Source organism: Hyperolius riggenbachi, chromosome 5 (genome assembly GCF_040937935.1).
Source record: "Hyperolius riggenbachi isolate aHypRig1 chromosome 5, aHypRig1.pri, whole genome shotgun sequence".
NCBI classification, from domain to species: Eukaryota; Metazoa; Chordata; class Amphibia; order Anura; family Hyperoliidae; genus Hyperolius; species Hyperolius riggenbachi.
This window is the reverse complement of record NC_090650.1, coordinates 398,434,858-398,459,516: the sequence shown is the minus strand read 5'-3', so window position 1 is coordinate 398,459,516 and position 24,659 is coordinate 398,434,858. Positions and strand designations below refer to the sequence as shown.

At 44.4% G+C, this 24,659-nt stretch overlaps 1 protein-coding gene across 5 annotated transcripts in view; it reads right to left on the bottom strand.

The window, feature by feature from the left end:
- EEF1D (eukaryotic translation elongation factor 1 delta) overlaps positions 1–24,659 on the bottom strand; it is a 94,328-nt gene that overhangs the window by 7,118 nt on the left and 62,551 nt on the right. For 2 of the 5 annotated variants that reach the window (XM_068237903.1, XM_068237902.1), the window contains exons 2-5: positions 12,651–12,777; positions 9,325–9,396; positions 5,108–5,179; positions 1,684–1,777 (exon numbers count right to left, since the gene is read on the bottom strand). In XM_068237903.1, coding sequence (XP_068094004.1) covers positions 1,684–1,777; positions 5,108–5,179; positions 9,325–9,396; positions 12,651–12,773 — 361 coding nt within the window. In that variant the 5' untranslated portion in view covers positions 12,774–12,777. Of the gene's footprint in view, positions 1–1,683; positions 1,778–5,107; positions 5,180–9,324; positions 9,397–12,650; positions 12,778–24,659 lie in introns of those variants that run through there. The other 3 variants (XM_068237899.1, XM_068237900.1, XM_068237901.1) reach the window with 3 other exon arrangements.

Here is a 24,659-nt window from a genome sequence, read left to right as displayed (position 1 = left end):
TGCATTTTACTCTGGAACAAATGTAAAAATGATATGTACGCATGCATACACATTTTAACCACGTACCACACACAGTGCAGTATATTCACGGCCGTGACGTGTGGCTGCCACTAGCTCCAAAGCGCGCCGCCGTTACCGCCGGTTAGCGGGGAGATGAATGAATGGGAATGCAGTTCCGATTCATTAGGCTGCTTTCACAGTGGGACGTTATAAAGTCCCACGTTAGAGCAGCCTGTAACGCAGCCCAACTCACAGTAATGAAAAATCAATGGGCTGTTCACAGTGCCCATGTTACGTTAGAGTATAGCGCTGCACATTTACTGAAAGTGCAGCATGCTGTGCGTTGTACTTTGCTGCGTTACACTGCTTGCACATGCTCAGTAATATCAGTTTTTTTTTTAAAGCATGCACAGTTTTCGTTGTATTTGCTATTGAGATTGTGATTATATATAGCTGACATGGCTCTGTGTTCTCCGCTGGCCCTATGCTGTGATATTCAGTGCAGGAGGGTAGAGTCCACTATTGTGACCAGCCACATGGCTAATTAATATTTACTGCATTGTGCTGACGTAACGTTTACTTCCTGGAGCGGCCGCTTTGTGCGACGATTGGCTGGCAGGACCATGTGATGCGGAGTGTTCCGATCACGTGGTCTCCACAGTCTTGACGCATGCGCCGTTTTCGTTCTATCAGTATAGAACGAAAATGGCGCAGCAAGAGCCGCATAACGCAGCTCAATCTGACGTCCAACTTCAACACCACTATGCATTGCGTTAGGGGCATGTTATGCGACCTTAACGTCCCCTAAAACGCAACGTCTTGGTGTGAAAGAGCCCTTAATCTAAGTTTCCTAATCAATGAATGCCGGCGTCTATGAGATGCCTGCATTCATTGTATCTTTCCTGTTGTGAAGTGCCACGCATTACTTCCGATTCACGCACTTACGCAAGTGCGTGAAGGATATACAAGTAGCTACCTTAGGGACTGAACTTTAATATTTATGTCAAGAGAGTATTACTATTCATTTTTCATTTACAGGCTTGTAATTAGTGATGGACGCAAAACTGAAAAAATGCACCTTTATTTCCAGATAAAAATATTGGCGCCATACATTGTACTTGGGAAATTAAACGTTGCAATAACCGGGACAAATGGGCAAATAAAATGTGTGGCTTTTATCCACAGTAGAATGGCCAAAAACTGAGAAATAATGCATTTTTTTCAAATTGTTTCTTATTTTAATTAAAATGTGGTTTGGATAAATTATTAGCATATTGTACCTCCCAAAGAGGGCCTAATAGGTGGTGAGAAAAACAAGATCTTGATCATGTTGTGAGTAGTAGTGATTAAGTTATTGGCGAAAGAAAGGGAGGAGCACTGCCAGGTGAAAATTGCTCTGGTCCACAAGGTGAAACCCCTCAGTGGTCAAGTAGTTAAATGTTACACTTGTTCCCTGATAGTGCTCCTTTAAGAAGAATTTGCAGTTCCTAATGGTCAATGAGGTGCAAATAATCCCAACTTGTATGGTAATATTATGCAGCTTGAAATTGGATCAATCAAAATTGGCAGCAATGCCATTACTGGCACAATTCTGCATACAATTTGCAAGCTCACTGACGATCTCTAGTTGCCATGACACCTAAACATACATAACGGATATGGTATATAGTAGCTACAAGTCACCTTTATGAAGGCTCTGGTTCTCATGCTCTAGGCTGGCGACCCGGGCCAGGAGGTCACTGTTGTCTCCATTGGTGGGGGCGGCGGCTGTCGCGCTCTGGAAAGTGAACATCATATTAGAGGAAGAAAAGCAGCACACTTTATATAGTGAGGCAGTCACACAATGAGAATGGGGCGTGGCTGAGGGCGGGGGATAGCAGTATGCCAGCCACCTCTGCAATGAGCACTAGTCATTCCTGAGCAGCAGTGGGGATACAATGATCTGCTGAGGAGAGCCGAGAGCACAGCTTGAGGCAGAAGAAAGGCCACCACCAGAGGACAGCAGAGCAGAGGAACATGCTGGGCCCAGAGAACTCCACTAATACACACATACAGCAATGCTGAGAGAGATGTGCTCAGTATTTGTCCCCAAACCACCAAGTACAGAGGCTAAATCTTGTCCAACTTGTGAATCAGTGAGAGCATTCTTCTATTAGCACAGATCATTTTTACACTGGGTTCATCATAACACTGAATATCAATATATCAAGCCCTAGACTGGGGTCAGAAGGGAGTCGTGGACCAGCTGGCATTAGAAAAATCCTGCTGGCTATATGATCAGGTTTTCCTGCAGAATGAAATACAAAGCTGCACAGAGATCACATTAAGGGCCCTTTTCCACCAGCGCGTTTGCGCTGGCTGAATCGCAAAAACGCAAACCGCTAGCGATTTTACAATCGCTACGGTTTGCTTTTTAACATGGGAATCGCGGTAGGTCATTTCCACTACCGCGATTCGTTTTTGCGGGGAACGCGAACGCGCGGCGGAGCGATAATTGCCGCGATTTTGCTATGCAGTGCATAGCATAGCAAAATCGCGGCCGCAAACGTCGGGGGAATCGCCGGTTTTGCGATTCAGCAATCGCTAGCGTTCAGCGTGAACGCTAGCGATTGCAGGTGGAAAAGGGCCCTAAGTCCCACCTCAGAGACAGTTTTTGGTCAATGAAATGGACCCCTCGCCACAGCTCTGGTCTGCGCAGTAGAAACCCCGATGAAGTGGGCACGTTCACCCACACATGCGCATAAGCAATGCTTCTGCGATATACAGGCTGCCAGCAGGACCCCGGAGAGGACAGGAGCTGCGGCAAGGGACCCGAATGACATCTAGGGGCTGGAAGGAGCCCCAAGTAACGCTACATTAATGATTTTAACTTGTGAGTCATTTAAAGGGGAACTGAAGAGAGGTATATGGAGGCTGTCATGTTTATTTCCTTTTAATCAATACCAGTTGCCTGGCAGCCCTGCTGGTCTATATCTCTGCAGTAGTATCTGATTAAAACCAGAAACAATCATGCAGCTAGTCTTGTCAGATCAGACTTATAAGTCTGAACCACTGAAACACCTGATCTGCTGAATGCTTGTTCAGGGGCTATGGCTAATAGTATTAGAGGCAGAGGATCAGCAGGGCTGCCAGGCAACTGGTATTGTCTAAAAGGAAATAAACATGACAGCCTCCATATACCTCTCTCTTCAGTTCCCCTTTAAGGAAAGTACATAACAAGCAAAAAAGTGCAACTTGTGTTACATAAACACATTCTAGAACATCTGTTACGCCATTTGCGCAACACAGTATGCACCATTTCCTGATAAACACCTTATATGTGCTGCCTGCACACAGGTTTTCCTGATCTTTTTTGTGCATAAACAGATGAGGAACAAGTGCATGTACAGTTCCAATCATACATAAAACTAAGTGTTACTTTTTTCTCACTGTAAGGCTTAAGAAGCCAAGGCTCTAAATTACCTCTGCAGTTGAACTGCAGTATAAATTTCACTGAAAATTAAAGGTCATGAAACTGGAGGCTGTGAAACACTTCTGAGTGCAGGGGGAAAAAAATGTTCAGTAGGATATGAAGGCTGCCATTTATTTCATTCTAAAAAAAATATGTCAATTTCTTCGCTGTCTGGGTGATCTTTACATAAAAAAAAAAAACTGCGAGATTCCAGGAAAGTCTTAAGCCTCATCTACACGCGCAGATGACACTCCAATGTGTATTATCAATCGAGCCGCTGATGCGGCTCGATTGATAAGATCCGACAGGTTGGATCTTGCCACCGCCGATTACCTGCTCGTTCCCCACGAGGAGATAATGGCAGGGAATCGAGCGGAAGATAAGCGGCGTCGGGCGGGGACGAGGGCGGATCGAATCCGACGCACGTGCGGCGAGCGGGGATGCGGAAGAGGTGATCCGGCGGCTAATCGAGCCGCCGGATCGCCTTGTGTAGACGGGGCTTTAAAGAGACTCTGTAACAAATTGTTTATCTTTATTTCTTCTATGCTATAAGTTCCTATGCCTTTTCTAATGTGGTCTGGCTTACTGCAGCTTTTCCTAATTGCACAGTAGCTGTGTTATCTCTGTTATATGATCTAATCTTCTCTCTATAGTCGGCACAGTCAGGCTGAGGCAGTCAGACTGGAATGTGCAGGGCTGCTTGTGATTAGCTAGAAGCTGTACACACCCCCTGCAGGCTCTGTGTGACTAACACACTCTGCTTAGCTGAGCCTATTAGAAGCTGGTTAGTTTGTTTGTAAACACTGCCTAAAACTGGCAATTACAAGCCAGGTTTGCAGCAGAGAATGGCAGAAACAGCACAGAGGGGACCAGGAGCACATAATGAATAGAATGGTATGCTTTTTATTGTAAGAATTTCAGAGTACAGATTCTCTTTAAAGAGACTCTGTAACAAATTGTTTATCTTTATTTCTTCTATGCTATAAGTTCCTATGCCTTTTCTAATGTGGTCTGGCTTACTGCAGCTTTTCCTAATTGCACAGTAGCTGTGTTATCTCTGTTATATGATCTAATCTTCTCTCTATAGTCGGCACAGTCAGGCTGAGGCAGTCAGACTGGAATGTGCAGGGCTGCTTGTGATTAGCTAGAAGCTGTACACACCCCCTGCAGGCTCTGTGTGACTAACACACTCTGCTTAGCTGAGCCTATTAGAAGCTGGTTAGTTTGTTTGTAAACACTGCCTAAAACTGGCAATTACAAGCCAGGTTTGCAGCAGAGAATGGCAGAAACAGCACAGAGGGGACCAGGAGCACATAATGAATAGAATGGTATGCTTTTTATTGTAAGAATTTCAGAGTACAGATTCTCTTTAAGCCCCATCTACACGATACAATTCCAGTGCGTTCGATCTAGTTTGGATCGATTAAATCCAATATGTCTGATCGGGATGCAGACAGTTGTCAGTTTTTGTAATGCTCACACAAACTGCATTACATGGAACTAATGTCATGAATGAACAGCCTGTCAGCTCATATAGGTTTTGCATGAATGTTAAAACTGAAAACAATGTGCATTGTGAACAGAGCCCAAGTGACGTTCCGTTCTGACCCCAGGCTTAGTGTACAGAATCTGCTGAGTGATAGGCAAGGAACTTACAGTACAGGTATCTGATTGGCTCTGGGGAGGGGCAGCCTGGCCTTCCTTGGGGCTATGCAGCACTGTCCTGAGCTGGAAGGGGAGAAATGTGTATTTGTTTAATGAAAAGGACAGCAGAGACATGCGAGGAAGCTTCATGCACAAGGACGGCTGGGTTAAAGGAAAGGTTTATGTACACAGAGGCTCTGCTACAGTAACGGACCCCTTCATAAACCCAGGACTCTTAAGTCCCAAAATGCACACAGTGTAATAGCTAGGACCCTACAAGTCCCATACAAGCATGATGGCTATTAAGTCCAAGCCAGCCTCACAAAACTGGTGCACCAGCTCCATCCTTAAATCTCCCCCCGTACCCCCCATGGCAGTCTGACACAGACCATGCAGATTAATAAGAATAGCACTTTACACAGGAAAATCCCATTACAGTCTGGGAAGCAGCCATGTTAGTTGCAGAATATCTACCAGATTACATCGAGTAAGGGTGCATACACACATCCAACTTATTGGCCAATCTTACCACTTCTATGTAGTAGGAGAGTTTACCTACTTAGTTGGTTCATAGTATTCAAAGTGTGTAGGCCCTCATGCTACATGGATGGGGTAAAATTCGTCAGTGATTGGCCAATCAAAATTGGATGTGTGAATAGATCTTAAAATAGCAGGTAACAGAGCATAGCCCAACACACATTACTCAAGCCTGGGCCGACATTAACAGCTCTTCATTAGCACCACTTGGAGTAAGATTTGATTGCACACTGCTAAAAGTATTTTCTTTTAAAACCATACCAGTTGCCTGGCAGTACTGCTGATCTTGGCAGCCTCCATATGCCTTTCATGCAGAGCAAGATCATCCACCAGGCAACCTAGGCAGGCGCCTGGGGCTTACTGGGTGACAAGAGACCCAACTGCCACCTTATCTTTACAGACACCATCATGCCTGGCTGGTGAGATTGTAGACGGCATGCGGCAGTGTTCCATTGCCCACATCCCACTCCCTAATCCCGGGCTTGGCAGGGCTATGGGAATTCCTCTTTGCAGCTGCACAGGTAGCACACCTGGATGGGGAACGGACAGCACCCAGTGGAAATAAAGCCTAATGCTTGGAATACACAATGGTTTTTCAGTCCATTTCCCGCTCAATTCTCTTATCTTTTTCCTTTCATAAAAAAATGAAATAAGATCGGACATGTCGGAAATTATCTATCGAATCATCTGCCGAAAAACAACACTAATGTATTCTCAGCATAAGGCTACTTAAAGAGACACTGAAGTCTCTTAAAAATCAGCTTATAACAATATCCTCTAACATATTAGCCCTAACTAAACCGCTGCATCCCCGCGGCTGTAATCTATCTAAATCCCCCTCCCTCTCCCCTGCAAAATCCACTACTTTCTTGGTCGTGTATTTTGCTGCACTCTACGCTATGAGCTGCAGCCCTGCCTCACACGCGTCTGTCAGCGACGGATCTCCACCTCTCCCCCGCCCCTCTCAGTGAAGGAAGACTGAAACGGGCAGGGGGAGAGGGCAGCGATCCGGGCTGACATACACGCTGAGAGGCAGAGCTGCGGCTCATAGCTCTGCCTCACACAGAAGTGCTGCCCGGATTGCCCCCCCGAGGGAGTTTGGCGGATTTATTTAGTTAGATTAGAGCGGCAGGATGCAGCGGTTTAGGTTGGACTATTATGTTAAAGTGGATTTTGTAATACATTTTTTTTTTGAGACTTCAGAGTCTAATATTTTTTCTTTATTATTATGAAAGGTCTGCTTTAGTGCTACTCAGCAACTTAGAGTACCTATCAAGGACTAAAACTAGGAAATTCCATAGGTCAGCCCTTGAAGATAAAATACAAAACACTAGATAGGAACAACAGGTGGTTATAGACACACAAAAGTCACTGCAAGCAGGTTTGAAGTGGAGCTGTATCCATTCACGTGGCATAAAGACATATTAGCCAACGGGTCACATGTCAGGAATAAAACGGACCTTCCGTGTACATTAGCAAAGTTCTAACCTGTTAAGTAACCAAAAGTTCTAACCGGTTGTAACCAAAGTAGCAAACCTGTATGAAGAAGATGTCTGATTCCTGTTGGAAAACCTCACCAACAGGTAAAGCCACAAGAAACAGACCCCTAAAAGTGCTTGTATTCAACCCACTAGAATAAAAATACACAGCATGGGCTCAGCTCCACTTTAAATCTGTGCTGTAAAGCAAGAGCCAGAGCTCAGCTGCAGCCGGTTATAGAGATGGGACAGACAGACGTCACAGCCAGGCCTGGTTATGGAGACAATACAAGATGGCGGCACATGCAGATTGGATGTCTACACACAGCGGCGGTACAGAATCAGGACACAGCTACTGTGCATGCATTATGGTGGGCACAGAACAGAAGAGGGTTGGATGAATGGAGATTTCAGGAGCCAGCGAATGCAAATATACCAAATGTCAATAAGATTTTGGCTTGAATGCAAACTCGATGCAAATTGTATGCACCTTGGAATTGAGACAAAAATCAACTAGAGGTGGTTTTGATTGCCACATTCCAGGCTGCATACTACTTGTGATCAATCTGCACACCAGCCAAAATAACGAGCATCTCACTTTTGAGACAATTTTCCACGGTGCAGGCCAGTGGGCGTAGCTACACTCTATTATGCCTGCTTTATTAATAGAACCTCAACAGTAGCATACGGTCAAGCCATAAGTTCTACAGCCTTCATTTAGAAATAATCACCTGTATTAGCACTATTCAAGTCCTTTTGTAATTTAAAGTGGATCCGAGGTGAACTTTTACTCCTTGCATAATTGTGTTCCTTTCCTATTGTTTATAGGGCATTCCTCAAGCCAAATACTTTTTTGTTTTTGTTTTAATGCTCTAATTCCCTATAAACTAAATAAACCACGCCCACAGGTTTTCAGAGAGCCTTGGAAGTAGCAAGGGCTCATGGGAGCTAAGTCTGGGCAGGAGGAGGAGGTGGTGTTACTAGCCATTGATTTCAGAGGCAGAGGGGAGGATGGAGGAGGGGGATTAGGTTTTTTTTCACAGGCTGAATTCTCAAGATACAGATAAGCCTGCCTCTGTGTAATGTTTACAAACATGGCTGCTGTCATTGTATCACAGGAAGAAATTATTTTCTATTAAAGCGGTTTGCAGATAGATTTGCTGTGTAAACTATCTAAACTTTAGATAAGATATATAGACAAGTTATAGACAAGACAAGCTACTTTTTCATCTCGGATCCGCTTTAATATTATATTAGCTCAACAAGAATATCCGTACATGAATTGAAAACCCCCAAAATGCCCACATCTAAGTATCTGCACAAAGCAGGACGCATTGCAATACTGGAGTGTACCGTAGAGGCCTCATATTGCAGACTGCATATATTACCATGCATCATACAAGTAAGGAGTTTCACTCTTAAAGTGACTCCGAGCTCAACAAAAAAATAAAAGTTGTACTCACCAGGGGCTTTCTCCAGCCTAGTGCTGGTCGGGAGGTCCCACGCCGGCGTCCTGGCTCCTCTCCTTCTCCCCGCTCCGGAATGACTGACAGGCCGCAGCCCGGGCGACACTCTCCCGAGTGTCGGGCTGCTTCTTCCGCATATGACGCGGATTACGTCACACGCCGGGCGCCTCGCGTCATCACTGCGGCCGGCGTGGCAGTACGGCGCATGCGCGCTTTAATCGCGAATGCGCAGTACTTTCACGCCGGCCGCCGTGATGACACGAGGCGGCCGGCGTGTGACGTAATCCGCGTCATATGCGGAAGAAGCAGCCCGACACTCGGGAGAGTGTCGCCCGGGCTGCGGCCTGTCAGCCATTCCGGAGCGGGGAGAAGGAGAGGAGCCAGGACGCCGGCGTGGGACCTCCCGACCAGCACTGGGCTGGAGAAAGCCCCTGGTGAGTACAACTTTTATTTTTTTGTTGAGCTCGGAGTCCCTTTAAGTGAAACGGACTTTTCTTGCTTCAGAATTTAAGTTCATGTAATCACAAACCTTATAGATCTCTGGCTGTGCACTACATGATTTTGGTATTTACCCCCTTTTATATGCACTGGACTCATACTGGCTCCTCACTGGCTCCAAATGTAGGTTGTTAGAACATGCAGCAGATAGGAGTATGAGCGGCACAGCCAAATCTGAGTTATGGGAAACACACACACACACACGGTTAGAGCGCGGCAGCACCACCTTCTGGTGAGGTCTGGTACTCACTCCGGCCAGCGATTTCTGGATATTCTCCCTGGCTCTGGCAATGTCCCTGAGGATTGTGCTTGCTCCGTCCTCCTGTTGGCGGTGCATAAAGAACCATACACACATTTTACAGGTTACCAGGAGGGAAAAAGAGGTGGAATCAGATCTTACGGGATTTACTGACTACCACACAGAAGAGTAACTGATTGGAGGAACACAAAGTTGGAGGTCCCAAAATCATCACTAGTCCAAAACCATGGCCCTTGTCTGAGGCTCCACGTGTGTCATGTCCTTTCCTCCTACAGGCTTTCCTGTCACCGTATTCAAAATGCCATCCATCAACTTGCTTTCTGCTAATAATCTGGGGCGGCTTTGCTTGTAAACTGCCTTCAGGTTGTGTTAATGTCCCTCTATGTCACCAGTGTATGAACAATATGCGGCATTAATCAGTATAGGGAACGTACTTTGAACTGAAAGGCTTTGGACAGAATTCACTTTCAGGAAACTGCAGATTTTACATATTGGATCTTGTAAAACTCCCCTAGATTAGCCTTTAGACCAGGATACTTGAAATGAATGAAAGGAGAGGGGTAACTATCTGCAAGCTCTAAAGAACTGTACAGCATTTACCTTGTTGAAACAGAAGGCAATTGCAGATCGTTCCCATGTGGCCAAAAAGCAAAATTCTCAACATAGGGATATATGATGTATACACATTTCTGAGTAAAACACACTGTAAAGGATGGGATATAGATATCACTTAATAGGACATTCCTATCACGTAAAGGGAACCTAAACTGAGAAGGATTTGGATTTTGCCTTTAAAATAATATCAGTTGCCCGACTCTCCTGCTGATCCTGTGTCTCTAATACTCTTAGCTACAACCCCTGAACAAGCATGCAGATCAGGTGCTCTGACTGAAGTCAGACTGCATTAGCTACATGCTTGTTTCTGTTTTGGGATTCAGTCACTACTGCAGCTAAAGAGACCAGCAGGACTGCCAAGCAACTGGTATTGTTTCAAAGGAAACATTCATAGCCCTCTCAGTTTAGGTTCCCTTTAAGCTAGCCATACAATTACTCCATTTTTGTTTTCAGTATCATGATCGATATTACAATCAATATGATCAATTTTACAATTAACTAAAACACCGCAGCTCTTGTTTCATTTAGCCCTTAATATTGTAATATCGATCAAAAACAAAATGGAGTGATCATTGAATAGCTTTATAGTAGGTATTTTATCTGACGGCACTGAATTGCTTACTGACATGTTTTGAGCTAGTCTATCTCCTCGTGAGGGATTCTCGTGTTTTCCTATATTCTTTTTAGCAGCACTTCCAGTCAAGGCTCAATACAAAGATGGCTGCCAGCCTGCCCACCCGCCAGTGCTGTCAACCGCCTGTAAATTCACGGGCATACCGTAAATTGTTAGAAACTTAGCTGCCCGTGAATTCCGTAAGGGCCGCTCTGTGAGCAGGAGGGGAGCAGCACAGAGAAGAGGGAGAGCTGTGGGCACAGTGGGGAAGGGGGGGGGGGGGGACACTCTCCCCCCCTCACCTTAGGGCTCTCCCTCCCTCGCTCTCCCCTCCAGAACAAGTCTTGTGTGGTGGCTGGCAGGAGGCGGAACTTACCTCCATCTCGTTCCAAGCGCCGAAGTTCTGGTGCCGCTGCTCTGGTCTGGACCAGACCAGACCAGCGGCAAATCCATTAGACCCATCCCGCGCCTGCATGAGACAGAGGTAAGTTCCACCCGCTGCCAGCAGCCGCACAATGCTTAGTTCTGGAGGGGAGAGCGAGGGAGGGAGAGCCCCAAGGTGAGGGAAGGGGGGGGGGGGGGGGGGAGATGGCCCCCCTTCCTCACTGTGCCCATAGCTCTTCTCTGCACTGCTCCCCTCCTGCTGGGGAGACCCCTGGCCACCTGCTCTGGGGACATCTCTGCCCCTGGCCACCTGCTCTGGGGACATCTCTGCCCCTGGCCACCTGCTCTGGGGACATCTCTGCCCCTGGCCACCTGCTCTGGGGACATCTCTGCCCCTGGCCACCTGCTCTGGGGACACCTATAGACCTGGGGCTACTTTTTTGGGGGAACCACTGCAGTCAGATTAAGTATTTTGGGGAACTGCTGCCAGATTATGTGTATGTTGGGGGAATCGCTGCTGCCAGATTACATCTATTTTTAGGGAACCACTGCCATATCTGTATTTTGGAAGAACTTCTGACAGATTACGTGGATTTTTGGTGAAATGCTGTAAGATTACATGTATTTTGGGGGAAGAGGGGGGTACACTATGGCAGAGCTCAAACTTCCCTGGCAGACCTTTTACAGCACTACTAAAATCATGTATATTTGGCCCCACACATGACCACGCCCACATTCTGTTGCGTGACCACACCCATTTTCTGGCACAGCGCAGGGGATTTTGGATTTTGTGAGTAATAAAATCTTTTGTCCGTAAATTTTTAGGTATCTGTCAGTAAAAAAAAAACAACGTAAAAGGTTGGCAACACTCCCACCTGCTGCACACTAATCTGGCAGTTGGACTACTCCACTGTAAAAAAAAAATAAAGGAAACCTTGAGAATCCCTTGTGAGGAAATGGTTCAGTCCAACATATGAAGAGGTTAAAAGGCCTAATCACCAAGGGAGGAGCGCCCGTTGCACCATTAGTGCCGACACGCAGTACTTTAGCCAAGCAACCATTACCATGTCACTAATGGTGTAATGAGCTCTGCTCCTCTGACATTGGTAACAGCAACTTTACCGGCCTTTTGTGCATCAGGCCCCAAGACTCAGATTTATAATACCTATTGCAAGTGCCAACTAGGGAAAAATTTGATTTACAATGAATTTTATACAGCTATTACATATGTGTACACTTAAAATGTACTTTTTTTTCATCATAGTGGACCTTTAACAGTAGCACACAGGTGGAGCTGAAAGGAGATCCAAACATCCAATACAAACTGCCGATGTCCCTAAACGTGTATTAATCTAACTAAGCCAATGCTCTAACCCTAAGTGAACCAATCCTTTGATGAGAAACCTCAGATACGGTTTACTATGAACTGGAGTTCCCCCTTAGTTCTGACAGGCCAGAGAGCAGACAAGGATGACAGGAACCTCAGAGGTGGCAACATTCGGAGCAAGAGACCCAGCCAGATGCAAGAGAAGCAAAAGGATACAGCCCCAAATCAAGCAGTACAACCACACCGCAAACCAGAACAATCACATAAATCATGAATGGCAGCTGTACACCGATTTCACCGACATCACAGACACTAATGATCTCAGCTCAGAGTCTGGACATTACAGGATAGCATTGGATACTGCGTTCTCTCACTCACCTGCGGTTGGACGTGGGCGTTTGTTGCAGATTTGCTTAGGTTTTCATAATGTTGCCTCTCTGCATCGTCATACTTGAATTTGTCAAACCAGATCTTCTCTGTGCTCAAGCCTGAAGCTGCCATTTTTCTGCAGACAACAAATACACTTCAAACATTATTACATTATTCTGACATTGGAAGTGGAAAATATTGGCCCTTTATTTTTTCTAGATCTTAATACCGCCAACGTTAGTTTATCTTAAAGCGACACTGAAGCGGAAAAAAAAAAGATAGGATTTGCATGTGTAGTACAGCTAAGAAATAAAACATTAGGAACATTAGAAATAAAATATTAGACATAAAAGTCTAATATTGTTTCCAGTACAGGAAGAGTTAAGAAACTCCAGTTATCTATGCAAAAAAAACCATTGAGCTCAATGACTTTCAAAGTTACAGAGAGCTCTGTCTTCTGAAGCTTGTTGTCTCAACTGTCAGTCGTATTTTATTTTCTCTTCAGAGAAGGGGTTCAAAAGTTCACTGGCCTGCTCTGCAAAATCATTTAGAATGCGAAGTAGTGTGTCAACTGCAAATATTAGAGAATGTAGAGAATGATGCAATATTCTATAAAAAAAAAAAAAAAAAAAAAAAAAAAACTATATAGCTGTAAATAAAAATATGAGATTTTCTTTGCTACTAATCTAGTAATTATCCATACTAGACATACAATTATTTAGATCGTTACTTATTTTTTCGAACAATGCAATTTTAATTTCAGATCCTATTTGAGTAATTGGCTTAACATTCATATCTGACATTGATTGGATATAGAAGAGAGCTGTACACACGTATGCAATATTTTTTAAATTCCAATCATACCTCCGACTTCATATCAATCGAGCGTAAATTGAAAAGAACACAGCCAACGAACGATAGTTAGCAATTTGAGTGATATTTTCCAGCACTTCCGACCTGTTTCTGATTGAGAAAGATGGATTTCAAGCTTGGAATCGATCATTTTCTCAATCAAATAGAATCTGAACTAAAAAAATTCAAAAAGGTATGTGCCAGGCACCAGAGTTTTCCTGCTGGATACAGTGAAGTAGCCACCCAATACCACCCCTCTCCCAAAACATCCTCTAGTAGCCAGAAAAGATCTAGTTTCAGCAATCTGGTCACCATCCCCCTCTATCATGTAACCACTCTGTCCCGCAGGTATCTGGGACACAAGCCTTCAAACTCCACCCAAAGATTGCCACCCCCCTCCCCAGTTTATGAAACCACTGACTGACTTCAGGTACCTACAAATTGCTCTGATTCCTCAACTCCACAAGCCCTGTGATCACGCAACCCTCCCCCTTCATCAGTTACCCTTCCTGAAAACTGACTTGGACTCTACGTGGCCTAGACTTAAATTCCATGATCTTTTATCCTGTACCTGGTTCTTTTTCTCCCTTTCTATTGTTCAGCACCCCATAATATGTTGGAGAGTTAGAAATACAATAAAAAAAAACCCTGAGAATCACTATACAGAAAATGCTACCGTCTATACTCACATACAAGTCTAGAAATGTAGGTCTGACTCACTAAAGTATAGGGTCGACTTATACATGAGTCACAAGCAGCACTGAGTAATGTGTGTACTATTAGTGACAATCTCATCTGCAGCAATTTACTCAGGTGACACTTTGATAAAAAATGCGAAGAAAGCAGGTCCAAAAGTCCTGGCCACAGTAATTAAGGAAATGGGCGGGGGGATACTAGGCTGTAGGAAGGGGAGTGAACAATTGCTACACTTGGAGGCCTGAAGGAGTTACTGGCTGCACTTAGGGACTGGAGGGGTTAATGGCTGTATGCAGTGCAATCATTAACCCCTCATGGTCACCAAGCGCAGCAGTTCATTCTTCCTGGTCTTCAAGTGCAAAAATTAACTTTGCTGGGTAGACTTATACTTAGTCAAAAAACACAGCTTAAGAGGGATGAATATTGGAGTTGACTTATACACAATGGCCTCAATTCACTAAGCTTATCTCCTGTCTTTAATAACTCTTCCAGAGTTGTTACCATGGTGATAAGGCATGCAGTATTCAGGAAACGTTTTACCTCAGGCACACCTAACGGTAACTCTTCTGTCTTTAAGATAACTCTTTAATCCTTAAAATAACTCCAGAGTTAAAGACAGGCTGTTCATTAACTGCATGTGAAAATAACTACAGAGGAGGTAAATTAACTACAGAAGAGGTAACGTAAAGAATGAAGAGATAAGATAACTCTTACTAGTGGAGGTAAGTTTTCTCTTGCCTTATCTCCAGCATGATCTTAGTGAATTGAGGCCAATGTCAACTTATATTTGAGTATATACGGTGTGTCCAGTTAAATACAATTAATGGGTATCCCCACATTCCCCAAAATATACCAGTAAATGGTCTCTTAACCCCCCTCCCATCCAAACCCAATTCAAACTGTGGAACGGATGTTGGATTGTGTGCTCCTGTTAGTGTTTACAGTGTGCCATTTAATACATTGATAAGCCAGACCAACTCTTGACATCACTAGCTGACTGTACTGCAGGTCCACTGGCTCTTACCATTCACTCATTACATGCTCTGGTTCCCATGGTCTGCACACTTATTTATGCTGAATTATATGTACTGCAATATCAGCCTCCACAGAGATACATGTAATAATGTAACTGCAAGCTATGCAAGTACCAGGCTGCCCAGTATTGTCCGTTTGACGTTTCAACATAATATTCTCCAACTCCCACTTCCTTCCCTCTCTACAGTTTACCTTGGTAAGTCATTGGAGGCTGGGTTCACATATAAAAGGTGTCCAGTCCTGTCAGTTTTTGACAGTTTGTATGAGTTTTCTATGACTTGGTTCACACACAAGGTGTACATTTCCAGTACAGTCCTTTCAGATTTGTATCAGTTTCCTATGGGTGTAGTCACACAAAAAGTGTAGTCTCAAAAATGTCAGGTAAAACTGATATTAAACTAATGTAAAACTGACAGGGCTGCCATGTAAAGATGTGTGAACCAAGCCTAACTCTGGATGAGTCCTGCCCATCTTCCAAATCTTAAACGCAGCTGCGACAGCCAAATCAATTTCCTTACTTACTATCAAATGAACTCAAGTATTTTAAATTCCAGTACATATCCCTGGATAAGAGGCATAACTCAGGTGGATTAAAAACTAAGCTTAGAGGATACCTTGCTAGAGTATGCTGGGAACTCCGCTGAATAAACAAGCCAGCTGGAACGTCCTACTTCAGCTACAGAGTAGTAAAGGGCAGGGGGGAAATCCCAAGCAATGTAAAGTTTTCTCTAGTTCTGCTCGACTGTCACTAATCCTTGTGTAACCCGGCAAAGAACAGGGAGGAGCGGATGGCAGAGACAGAGCAAGTGTCCGCTTCACAGAAGGCTAATTGTGTTCCTCTGCACAATAAAGGGACTGTAGGGCTCTGAGATGACCATACTTGTGTCCACAGGAACCAATCCTGTCAAGGTGTGGAGTGTGCAGGTCGGCCCTGCCCTTAATGCTTGTAAGGGATCTTATGCTGGGCATATAGGGCTCGTTTCTTATCAATCGAACCGCTGATGGCTCGATTGATAATTTCCGACAGGCCCGATTGCCCACTGGATCGATTCCGCACTTGATACCGGCGGGCAGAATAGAAAAACGAAACGCTGATTACAAAGCGCCCACGGGGACGAGCAGGAATAGATCCGCATGTGCGGATGAGCGGTGACGCGCTGGCTCGATACCGGCACACTATCTAGCCATGTATGCCCAGCATTAAAGTGTCACTTAAAGTGAAATTAGAGGACACTTGAACTGAGGGGTAAGGAGGCTGCCATATTTATTCACTTTTAAACAATGCAAACTGCCTGGCTGCCCTGAAAATCATCCAAATATTTTAGTAATAGACCCCAAACAAGCATGCATATCAGAGGTTTGATTTAAGTTTCACTGGGATTGCTGACTGTATGCTTGTTTCAAGAGCGATTCAGACACTACTGAAAAGAAAAAATGTAATAAAACCTTATTAAGGACCCACCCTACCCTGTAGCTACCAAATACATTAAAAAAAAAACCCCAAAAAAACAGTTTAACAAAAAAACAGTTACCTTAGGGTCTCAGTTTTGTTTTTTTAATATATGTACTTAAGGGTATATTACTTTTAGAGATTGCTCAGAGTACCCAAGCCGGACTGTGTATAGATTATAGGACTAAGAGGCATGTTTTCTGCCCAATGACATGCCTCTGTGTCCTTCTGGTGCCGCTGTCAGTACCCCCTGGGCTCTGCTGTCCCCACTCCCAAGTAAGGGACAATCTGATTGTCACTAACCTTTTCCCTTCCAGCTGTCAATCACCTGCTCCCCCCTCCCGATCACCTCACTCCTCCCAGCTTCCTCCAATCAGCAGCTAAGCCGTGATCCAGAGAGTACTTCTAGGTCGCGGCTATCTTGGATTTTTTTCTGCCAGTAATTGCAGAATGAATGGGCTGCGGAGGATGAATGGGGCCACAGAGAACCCTGTGGAATGGCGCAGATGCATCTGGAACGCGGTGTGGAGCAGGTATGTGGTTTTTTTTTTTACGTTTGAGGCCGCCTCAGGTTCTCTTTAAACGTTACCAAAAATGTCATAATTGGCCACCATCACACAAAACAGTGTTAAAGGGGGACTACAGCGAAAAACTGTAAAATTTAAAATATGTGCAAACATATACAAATAAGAAGTACATTTTTTTTTCCAGAGTAAAATATGAGTCATGAATTACTTTTCTCCTATAATGCTGTCACTTCCAGTAGGCAGTAGAAATCTGACAGAAGTGACAGGTTTTGGACTAGTCCATCTCTTCATAGGTGATTCTCAGCAAGCCTTTAAATCATTTTTAGGGAATATCTTTAAAAAGAATAAAACAATGCTGGCCAGCTTCCCTGCTCCACATAGTTTTTTGGCAGTTGGACGCTCCAATTGCCATTCACTAAGTGCTTTTGTAAATATATCCCTCAGAAGCCCCTATAAAGAGATGGACTAGTCCAAAACCTGTCACTTCTGTCAGATTTCTACAACCTACTGTAAGTGACAGCAACATAGGAGAAAATTAATGTATGGCTCATTTTACTCTGGAAAAAAATTTACTTATTTCTATATGTTTGCACATATTTTAAATGTTAGTTTTTTGCTGTAGTGCCCCTTTAACGTCTTGGTATCCCTTCAGAGGTGTGCAAGAGCACTAAAGGCCTACAGCTCAACATTCCCTGCTGAACACCGATCCTCTGGTTAGAAGCCTTTCCCAGACAGATAAGCAAAGGTTTTGTGTTCTGACCTTCATAGGTGTTATGTGAGCAAGAGGACTCCATAGCCAGGGGATCAACAGGACAACTGACCAACCATCAATTTCTAAGGACTGACAAGCATCCAATCCTTTTACATTACATCAGTTGCTGTCAGTGGTCACTGAAGGGACAACAGTGCAGTCCAGTGTCCATTTTTCTCTATGGCCTTTTTTATATGCTGAAAAACTGAAGCTTTTTCAGAATGCACTGCTATGGAGGAAAAAAATGCATCAAGTAGCAACACATTAAAAATGCATTAAATGTAAAAGGATCCTTGCGCTAAAGAAAAAAAGTGAACCTAACTTGCCTAATCTCCATGCTCCCCTCCAGTGACTGACTAAGCATTACCTTGTACTCATACTGTGCTGCGTGATCTGGTTTTCTTGTATTCCTGTATTGTCTTATTGCTGTATGTCACCCCTAAATATTGTCTGTAACCTAAACTAATGTCCAGCGCTGCATAATATTTTGGCGCTTTATAAATACAATAAATAAATAAAACTTAAAGAGACACTGAAGCGAGACTAAATCTCGCTTCAGCTCTCATATATAGCAGGGGCACGTGTGCCCCTGCTAAAACGCCGCTATGCCGCGGCTAAACGGGGGTCCCTTCACCCCCAACCCACCCCCCGCAAAAGTTGGTCGCTAGGTTGGTCGTAGATTAGCCCTTCCTGGAGGCAGGGCTAACGGCTGCAGCCCTGCCTCCAGTCGCGTCTATCAGACGCGCATCGCCGCCTCTCCCCCGCCCCTCTCAGTGAAGGAAGACTGAGAGGGGCGGGGGAGAGGCGGAGATACACGTCTGACAGACGCGCGTGGGGCAGGGCTGAGGCGGCTAGCCCTGCCTCAATGCGGAAGCGCTCCCCCGCATTACGGAGGGGATTTGGGGGGACAGGGACCCCCGTTAAGCCGCGGGATGGCGGTGTTTTAGCAGGGGCACAAGTGCACACAGCGTGTCGCCAGCACAATGTTTACCTATGCCGTGTCTGTTAGCGCCGCTCCCCCGCCTCCTCTGTATCGGCGCTACCCGCTCGCGTCCCTTCCCTCCCGCTGATTGGAGGGAAGGGACGCAGGCGGGTAGCGCCGATACAGAGGAGGCGGTGGAGCGGCGCTGACTGACAGCGCATAAACATTGTGCTGGCGACACGCTGTGTGTCGCTAGCACTGCGGGGGGTATAGCGGCGCGCAGGGGGGTCCTGGAGGCATACCATGGGGCAACGGAGGCTGGTGTTCGTGTGCACAACCAGCCTCTGTGCCCCACTAACATAATTAATTCCCACCTCTGGTTCTCTTTAAGCCAGGGGTGCCCATTGGGTAGATTGTGAATACGATCTACCAGTATATCACAAAGGACTTCATGGTAGATCTTGATCACACTACATTTTCCATTCTATACATACAAGTGTGCTCCTAAAATTGTACATAGGTAGTTCACTGACTTGCTAATTTTTAAAGTAGCTCACAAGCCGAAAAAGTGTGGGCACCTCTGCTTTAAGCCATAGACCCTGAACAAGAATGCAGATCAGATGTCTGACAAATTTGACAAGATTAGCTGCATGCTTGTTTCAGGTGTTCAGACACTACTGACCAGAAAGATCAGCAAAACTACTAGTCAACTGGCATTGCTTAAAAGGAAATACCTTATATACTCGCGTATAAGCCTAATTTTTCAGCACAAAGGATGTGCTGTAAAGTTACCCCCTCGGCTTATATGCGAGTCAGTGGAGCAGAACGGATGTGGAGCAGGTTTTGTTACTGGCAGAGGAGTGTAAGGATAGTGCTCTAGTAATCCTGCTCTTGCCAGCTGGCTCCTTGCTGTGTCTGTGCCTCCTATCCCCTACAACATGGAGTGCAGAGATGGCTGCTCAAGACTACCTGTGTCCCATGGTTTGTGGAGCGGAGCGTACCAGCAATGCGTCAGCGGTGCAATGATCGGTGATTCATACTGTGTAGCAATCGCTGTGTCTGATATATATGACGTCATCTAGTGGCGTCTTGAGACGCAGCTGTATCATCCTTGGTGTACACCTGGCTGTGGGGAGGAAGAGTGACTTGTACTGAGGGCACATCAGGCTACTGGGGAGTGGGCTTATATGTGAATCCATCACTTTTTCTTGGTTTCTGAGGGAAAAGTGGGTACCTCGGCTTATACACAGGTCGGCTTATATGCGAGTATGTACGGTAAATATGGCAGCCTCCATATACATCTCACTACAGATGTACTTTAAAAACTTTCCTTTACTTGATTGAATCTTTGTAGTTCATTGTGTTTTCAATACTGTCAAGGAGATGCACATGCCGGGTTGAAATGTAACCTGTAGGCAGCTTTGAGTTTGGTCAACCAAATGCTCTTGGCGTTTTTGATTGGCCCAATTCCAAACTGCACACAATTTGAATAAAAATTTGCAAGCAAGCTTGAATTATTTGCTTTGCTTCCCACTCTCGTAAGAACCTAGACAGAAATAAAAACCTAGACCCCATTCTTGGCTAATGTAACGGTTTGGTCAAATCTTTAGTGATGGAAATGTCAGGTTTGGATTAGAGCGTCTTCAGGCACACATGCATATTGCGAGTCAGACATGTCAAGTTTTATGGCTTGGGGGTTCTGGTTTAATCTGCAATCTGCAGCTGTATTAGATGGAGACCCATAGCCAGGGATACAGGATGTATGAGGTCATCAACATACAGGTAGTCCCCAGTTAAACAAGATAGGGACTGTAGGTTCATTTTTACCCTGAATCTGTTAAAAGAGAAACTCCGACCAAGAACTGAACTTTATCCCAATCAGTAGCGGATACCCCCTTTTACATGGGAAATCTATACCGTTTCACAAACAGACCATCAGGGGGCACTGTATGGCTGATATTGTGGTGAAACCCCTCCCACAAAAATTCTGAGTACGTACTCTTGGCAGTTTCCTGTCTGTGAACCCTGTTGCATTGTGGGAAATAGCTGTTTACAGCTGTTTCCAACTGCCAAAACAGCAAGCAGCAGCTACATCACTTGCCAGCAGTAAAAATGTCACCATGTGATAAATGTCAGAATATAAATCAGGGATTTAAAATATTTTACAATGGGCAAACACTGACTAAATCATTTATACAGAATTATTGTAAAAATAAAGCACTTTTTTATTACATTATTTTCACTGGAGTTCCTCTTTAAGTCATAACACTGTGCCATCTCTGTCCCCTGTACCTCCTCTGTGCAGTGTCACCTCTGCACCCTGTACCTGCTTATGCAAGTTTAAAAGCCATGTTTCTTTGTTTTTTTTGTTTCCACAGAATCCATGCCGTTCACAAGTTGGGGACTACCTGTACACAGGAACACAGGAAGGTGCAGACTAGCTTTCACCTAAATATGTAGAACATGTTTATGTACAAGGCATTTCACCATTAATGGGACAACAAACTGACATTTTCCTTTAAAACTATGCAGCACCAAAGCCCACTAATATTTTTATAGAACAATTGTGCAAAAATAGTTATGGTTAAAAGAAAGACTCCTACTTTTTGTCCGGATGTTTGGCTTTTACCGGCCTGGGCTGTTTGGCTTTATTGGGTTTGCAGAATTTAACAGTACATGGCACTTCCTGGACTTGAGCAGCATAGAAATAGGCTTCGGCTCTGTCGTAGTCAGTTTTATCCAGCCACACCGGCTCGCTGTCGCTGTGTAGGAAATACACAGGGTAATACACAGAGTTGATGGCCTCCTCAGGGATACTGGGAAGCTCTCTTTTCCTGGATGACTGCTGCTTTCCAGCGGTTTTACGGTTCATTTTATCCCGTTTGCCCTTTTTTCCAGAATTCATGTTCCAGGTTAAGTGTGGTTCAGGCTGAAGAGAGGTCTGTTTATCAGCAACGTTTTCATAGAAACGTCTCTCTGCCTGGTCATACACAGACTTATCCAACCAGACTTGTGACAACAGGTCCTGTACCGTAGCCCAGTGTGGCTTTCCATTCACAGTTGGCTCTGAAATCGTTCCATGAATGGTCAACATATCAGGAGCTGCTGGAGTTGGCGTTGCACTAGAATAGCCTTCATCAGGTGTTCTCTGTGTGGACCTCATGGCTCCAGAGTCAAAAGAAACCAGGTTGAGGTTAAGGGCACGTGGAGCAAGAGGCGAAGCAAACTGCATGACAAACTGACTCTCCGCATCATCAAAGCTGAATTTGTTGAGCCAGACTCCATTATCAACGTGGTGGCAGGCCATCGTACTGCCATGGGTACAGCTCTCTGTAGACTTTTTATTAAATTTATCCACAGTTTTTTGGACTTTGCCTGAAGCTAGTTTCAATGTTGGGCAAGTATCTAACTCCTTGACCTGCTCTTCTGCAATTTTAACGTGATGAGCACATTCAGCCTTATCATATAAATATTTATCAAACCACACCATGTCCTCCATCAGACCGAGTAGTGCACTGTCCACCTTGGGCACCACAGCTTTGTTCTTTGGAGACTTTCGTCGCCTCTTTTGCTTTTTACCATTAATCTTTTTCTGGTCTACACTCACAGAGTTCTCCACCAGATCCGGCTGATGGATGCCATTTTCTGCCTCATTCCCCTTTGTTGAGGTTTCCTGGGCTTCAGAGGTAAGTTGTGTGCCGTTCTCACACTTGTGTTTATCCATCCAGCCAGCGTCTACTGGACTCTGGTGCTTCCTTGTCCTCATCTTGCCCAGAAAGCATTAAGAAACAGAAAAGCTGTAACACTTTTGAAAGCATGCACAAGATACATCGATTTTACCAGAGAAGACACCGGTTCTACTCCTGCATGTATGAAGACAATGGGCCACCTCCCCTTAACTTTTCTTATACATTTTCTTCAAGGAAATATTTCCAAACATTGTTAAAGCTGCCACCAAGCAAGAAAATGCTCAAAATGAGTTTGACATTACCTCTTTACCCACTTCGTACTTTTTCCTTTGCTATGTGTTGAAAATAGTTTTAGCTAAGCTGAAAATCTTTCATTTTGGGTGAAAAATCTGAAAAGTTAAAAGGATATGGCCCAATGTGTCAGCTGTCTGTCATTCCATGTAAACACCTGGTTAGATATCACAAAACACCAGATTTTCACAAGCCACTGAGTCAGATTAGCCTATAAAGAATTTCTGGGACCACTGGGTGGTAGTCTCTACTGTAGTCTACTGGGTGGTCTGTTTTGATTTAGTTCCTATATTATGTAAAACTGAAGAAGCATGAGGGCCCATTTCCACTATCGCGAATTCGCATGCGTTTTTCGCATGCAAATTCGCATAGCAATACAAGTGAATGGGACTGTTTCCACTTGTCAGGATTCCTTTGCGTTTTTCTGTGCAGAAAAAATTTGCATGGCAGAGCAATCAGAATTCGCATACCGCTATGCGAATCGCATACAATGTATTTAATAGGAAATTTGCATGAGGTTTGGGTATGCGAATTTTTCATGCGAATTTTCATGCGAATTTGCATAGAAAATGAAAAAGCACACCAGCACTGCCATGGTTAAATTCGCATACACCGTCATCCATGCGAATTCGCATGAAAATTCGCATGGACTCGCATGCGAAAATCGCATCCGCATGCAAATTTTTACCGCGGCGATTCGCACCGCACAAGTGGAAATGCAGCCTTCGGCTCTGTTGAATGGACTTTTTTGTCCATTCTACGCATCGCTAAATGGACAGCGAACGGCACCTATTTTATAATTTGAAGCCGGTCACACCTGTCACGCTGCAACGGATGCGTGGATTTAATAAAATGCCCATTGCCTGGCTGTCCTGCTGATTCTCTGCCACTAATGCTGGGAATACACGATGTGTTTCTGCAGCAGATAGATGGGTTCGCTAGTTAATTCCCAACGTCAGATATCCCGTTCGATCGTTTTGCCGCTCAATTTCTGATAGACGTGAATGGAAAAAGAAAAGGAGCGGATGATAAGAGAATCGATTGGAGCATAGAGCGGCAAAATTGATTGAGCAGAGAATCGAACGTCAGAAACGTATCGCGTATACCCAGCACAAAGCCTCATCTACATGGTACAATTTCCATCAGATAGGCGGATCTAATAGATAGATCTAATAAACAACTGCATCGTGTGTAGACGTCCAAATTGTTTCAGATCAATTTTGCTTTGATTAGTACCAAAAATCTAACACAATCCAATTGGAAATTATCTAATAGATCCGATCTGATGGAAAATTGTACCATGTTGCTGAGGCTTAAAGCCTCATCTACACAGTACAATTTTCCATCAGATCAATTAGATGGATCTAATAGATAATTTCCAACCGGTCCAATCGGATTGCGTTAAGCCTCATCTACACTGTACAATTTTCCATCAGATAGACAGATCTATTAGATAGATCTAATAAGAAATTGCATCATGTGTAGATGTCCAAATTGTTTCAGATCAATTTTGCAACAGATTTTGCTTTGATAAGTTCCCAAAATCTATTGCAAAATCTAACGCAATCTGATTGGACCGGTTGGAAATTATCTAATAGATCCATCTAATAGATCCGATCGGACGGAAAATTGTACCGTGTAGATGAGGCTTTAAATACAAGCACGTAGATCAGATGTCTATGACAAATCTGACAAGATTAGCTGCATGCTTGCTTTAGGTGTGTGATTCAGACATTACTGCAGCCAAATAGTTCAGCAGGACAGCCAGGCAGCTGGCATTGTTTAAAAGGAAATAAATATGTCAG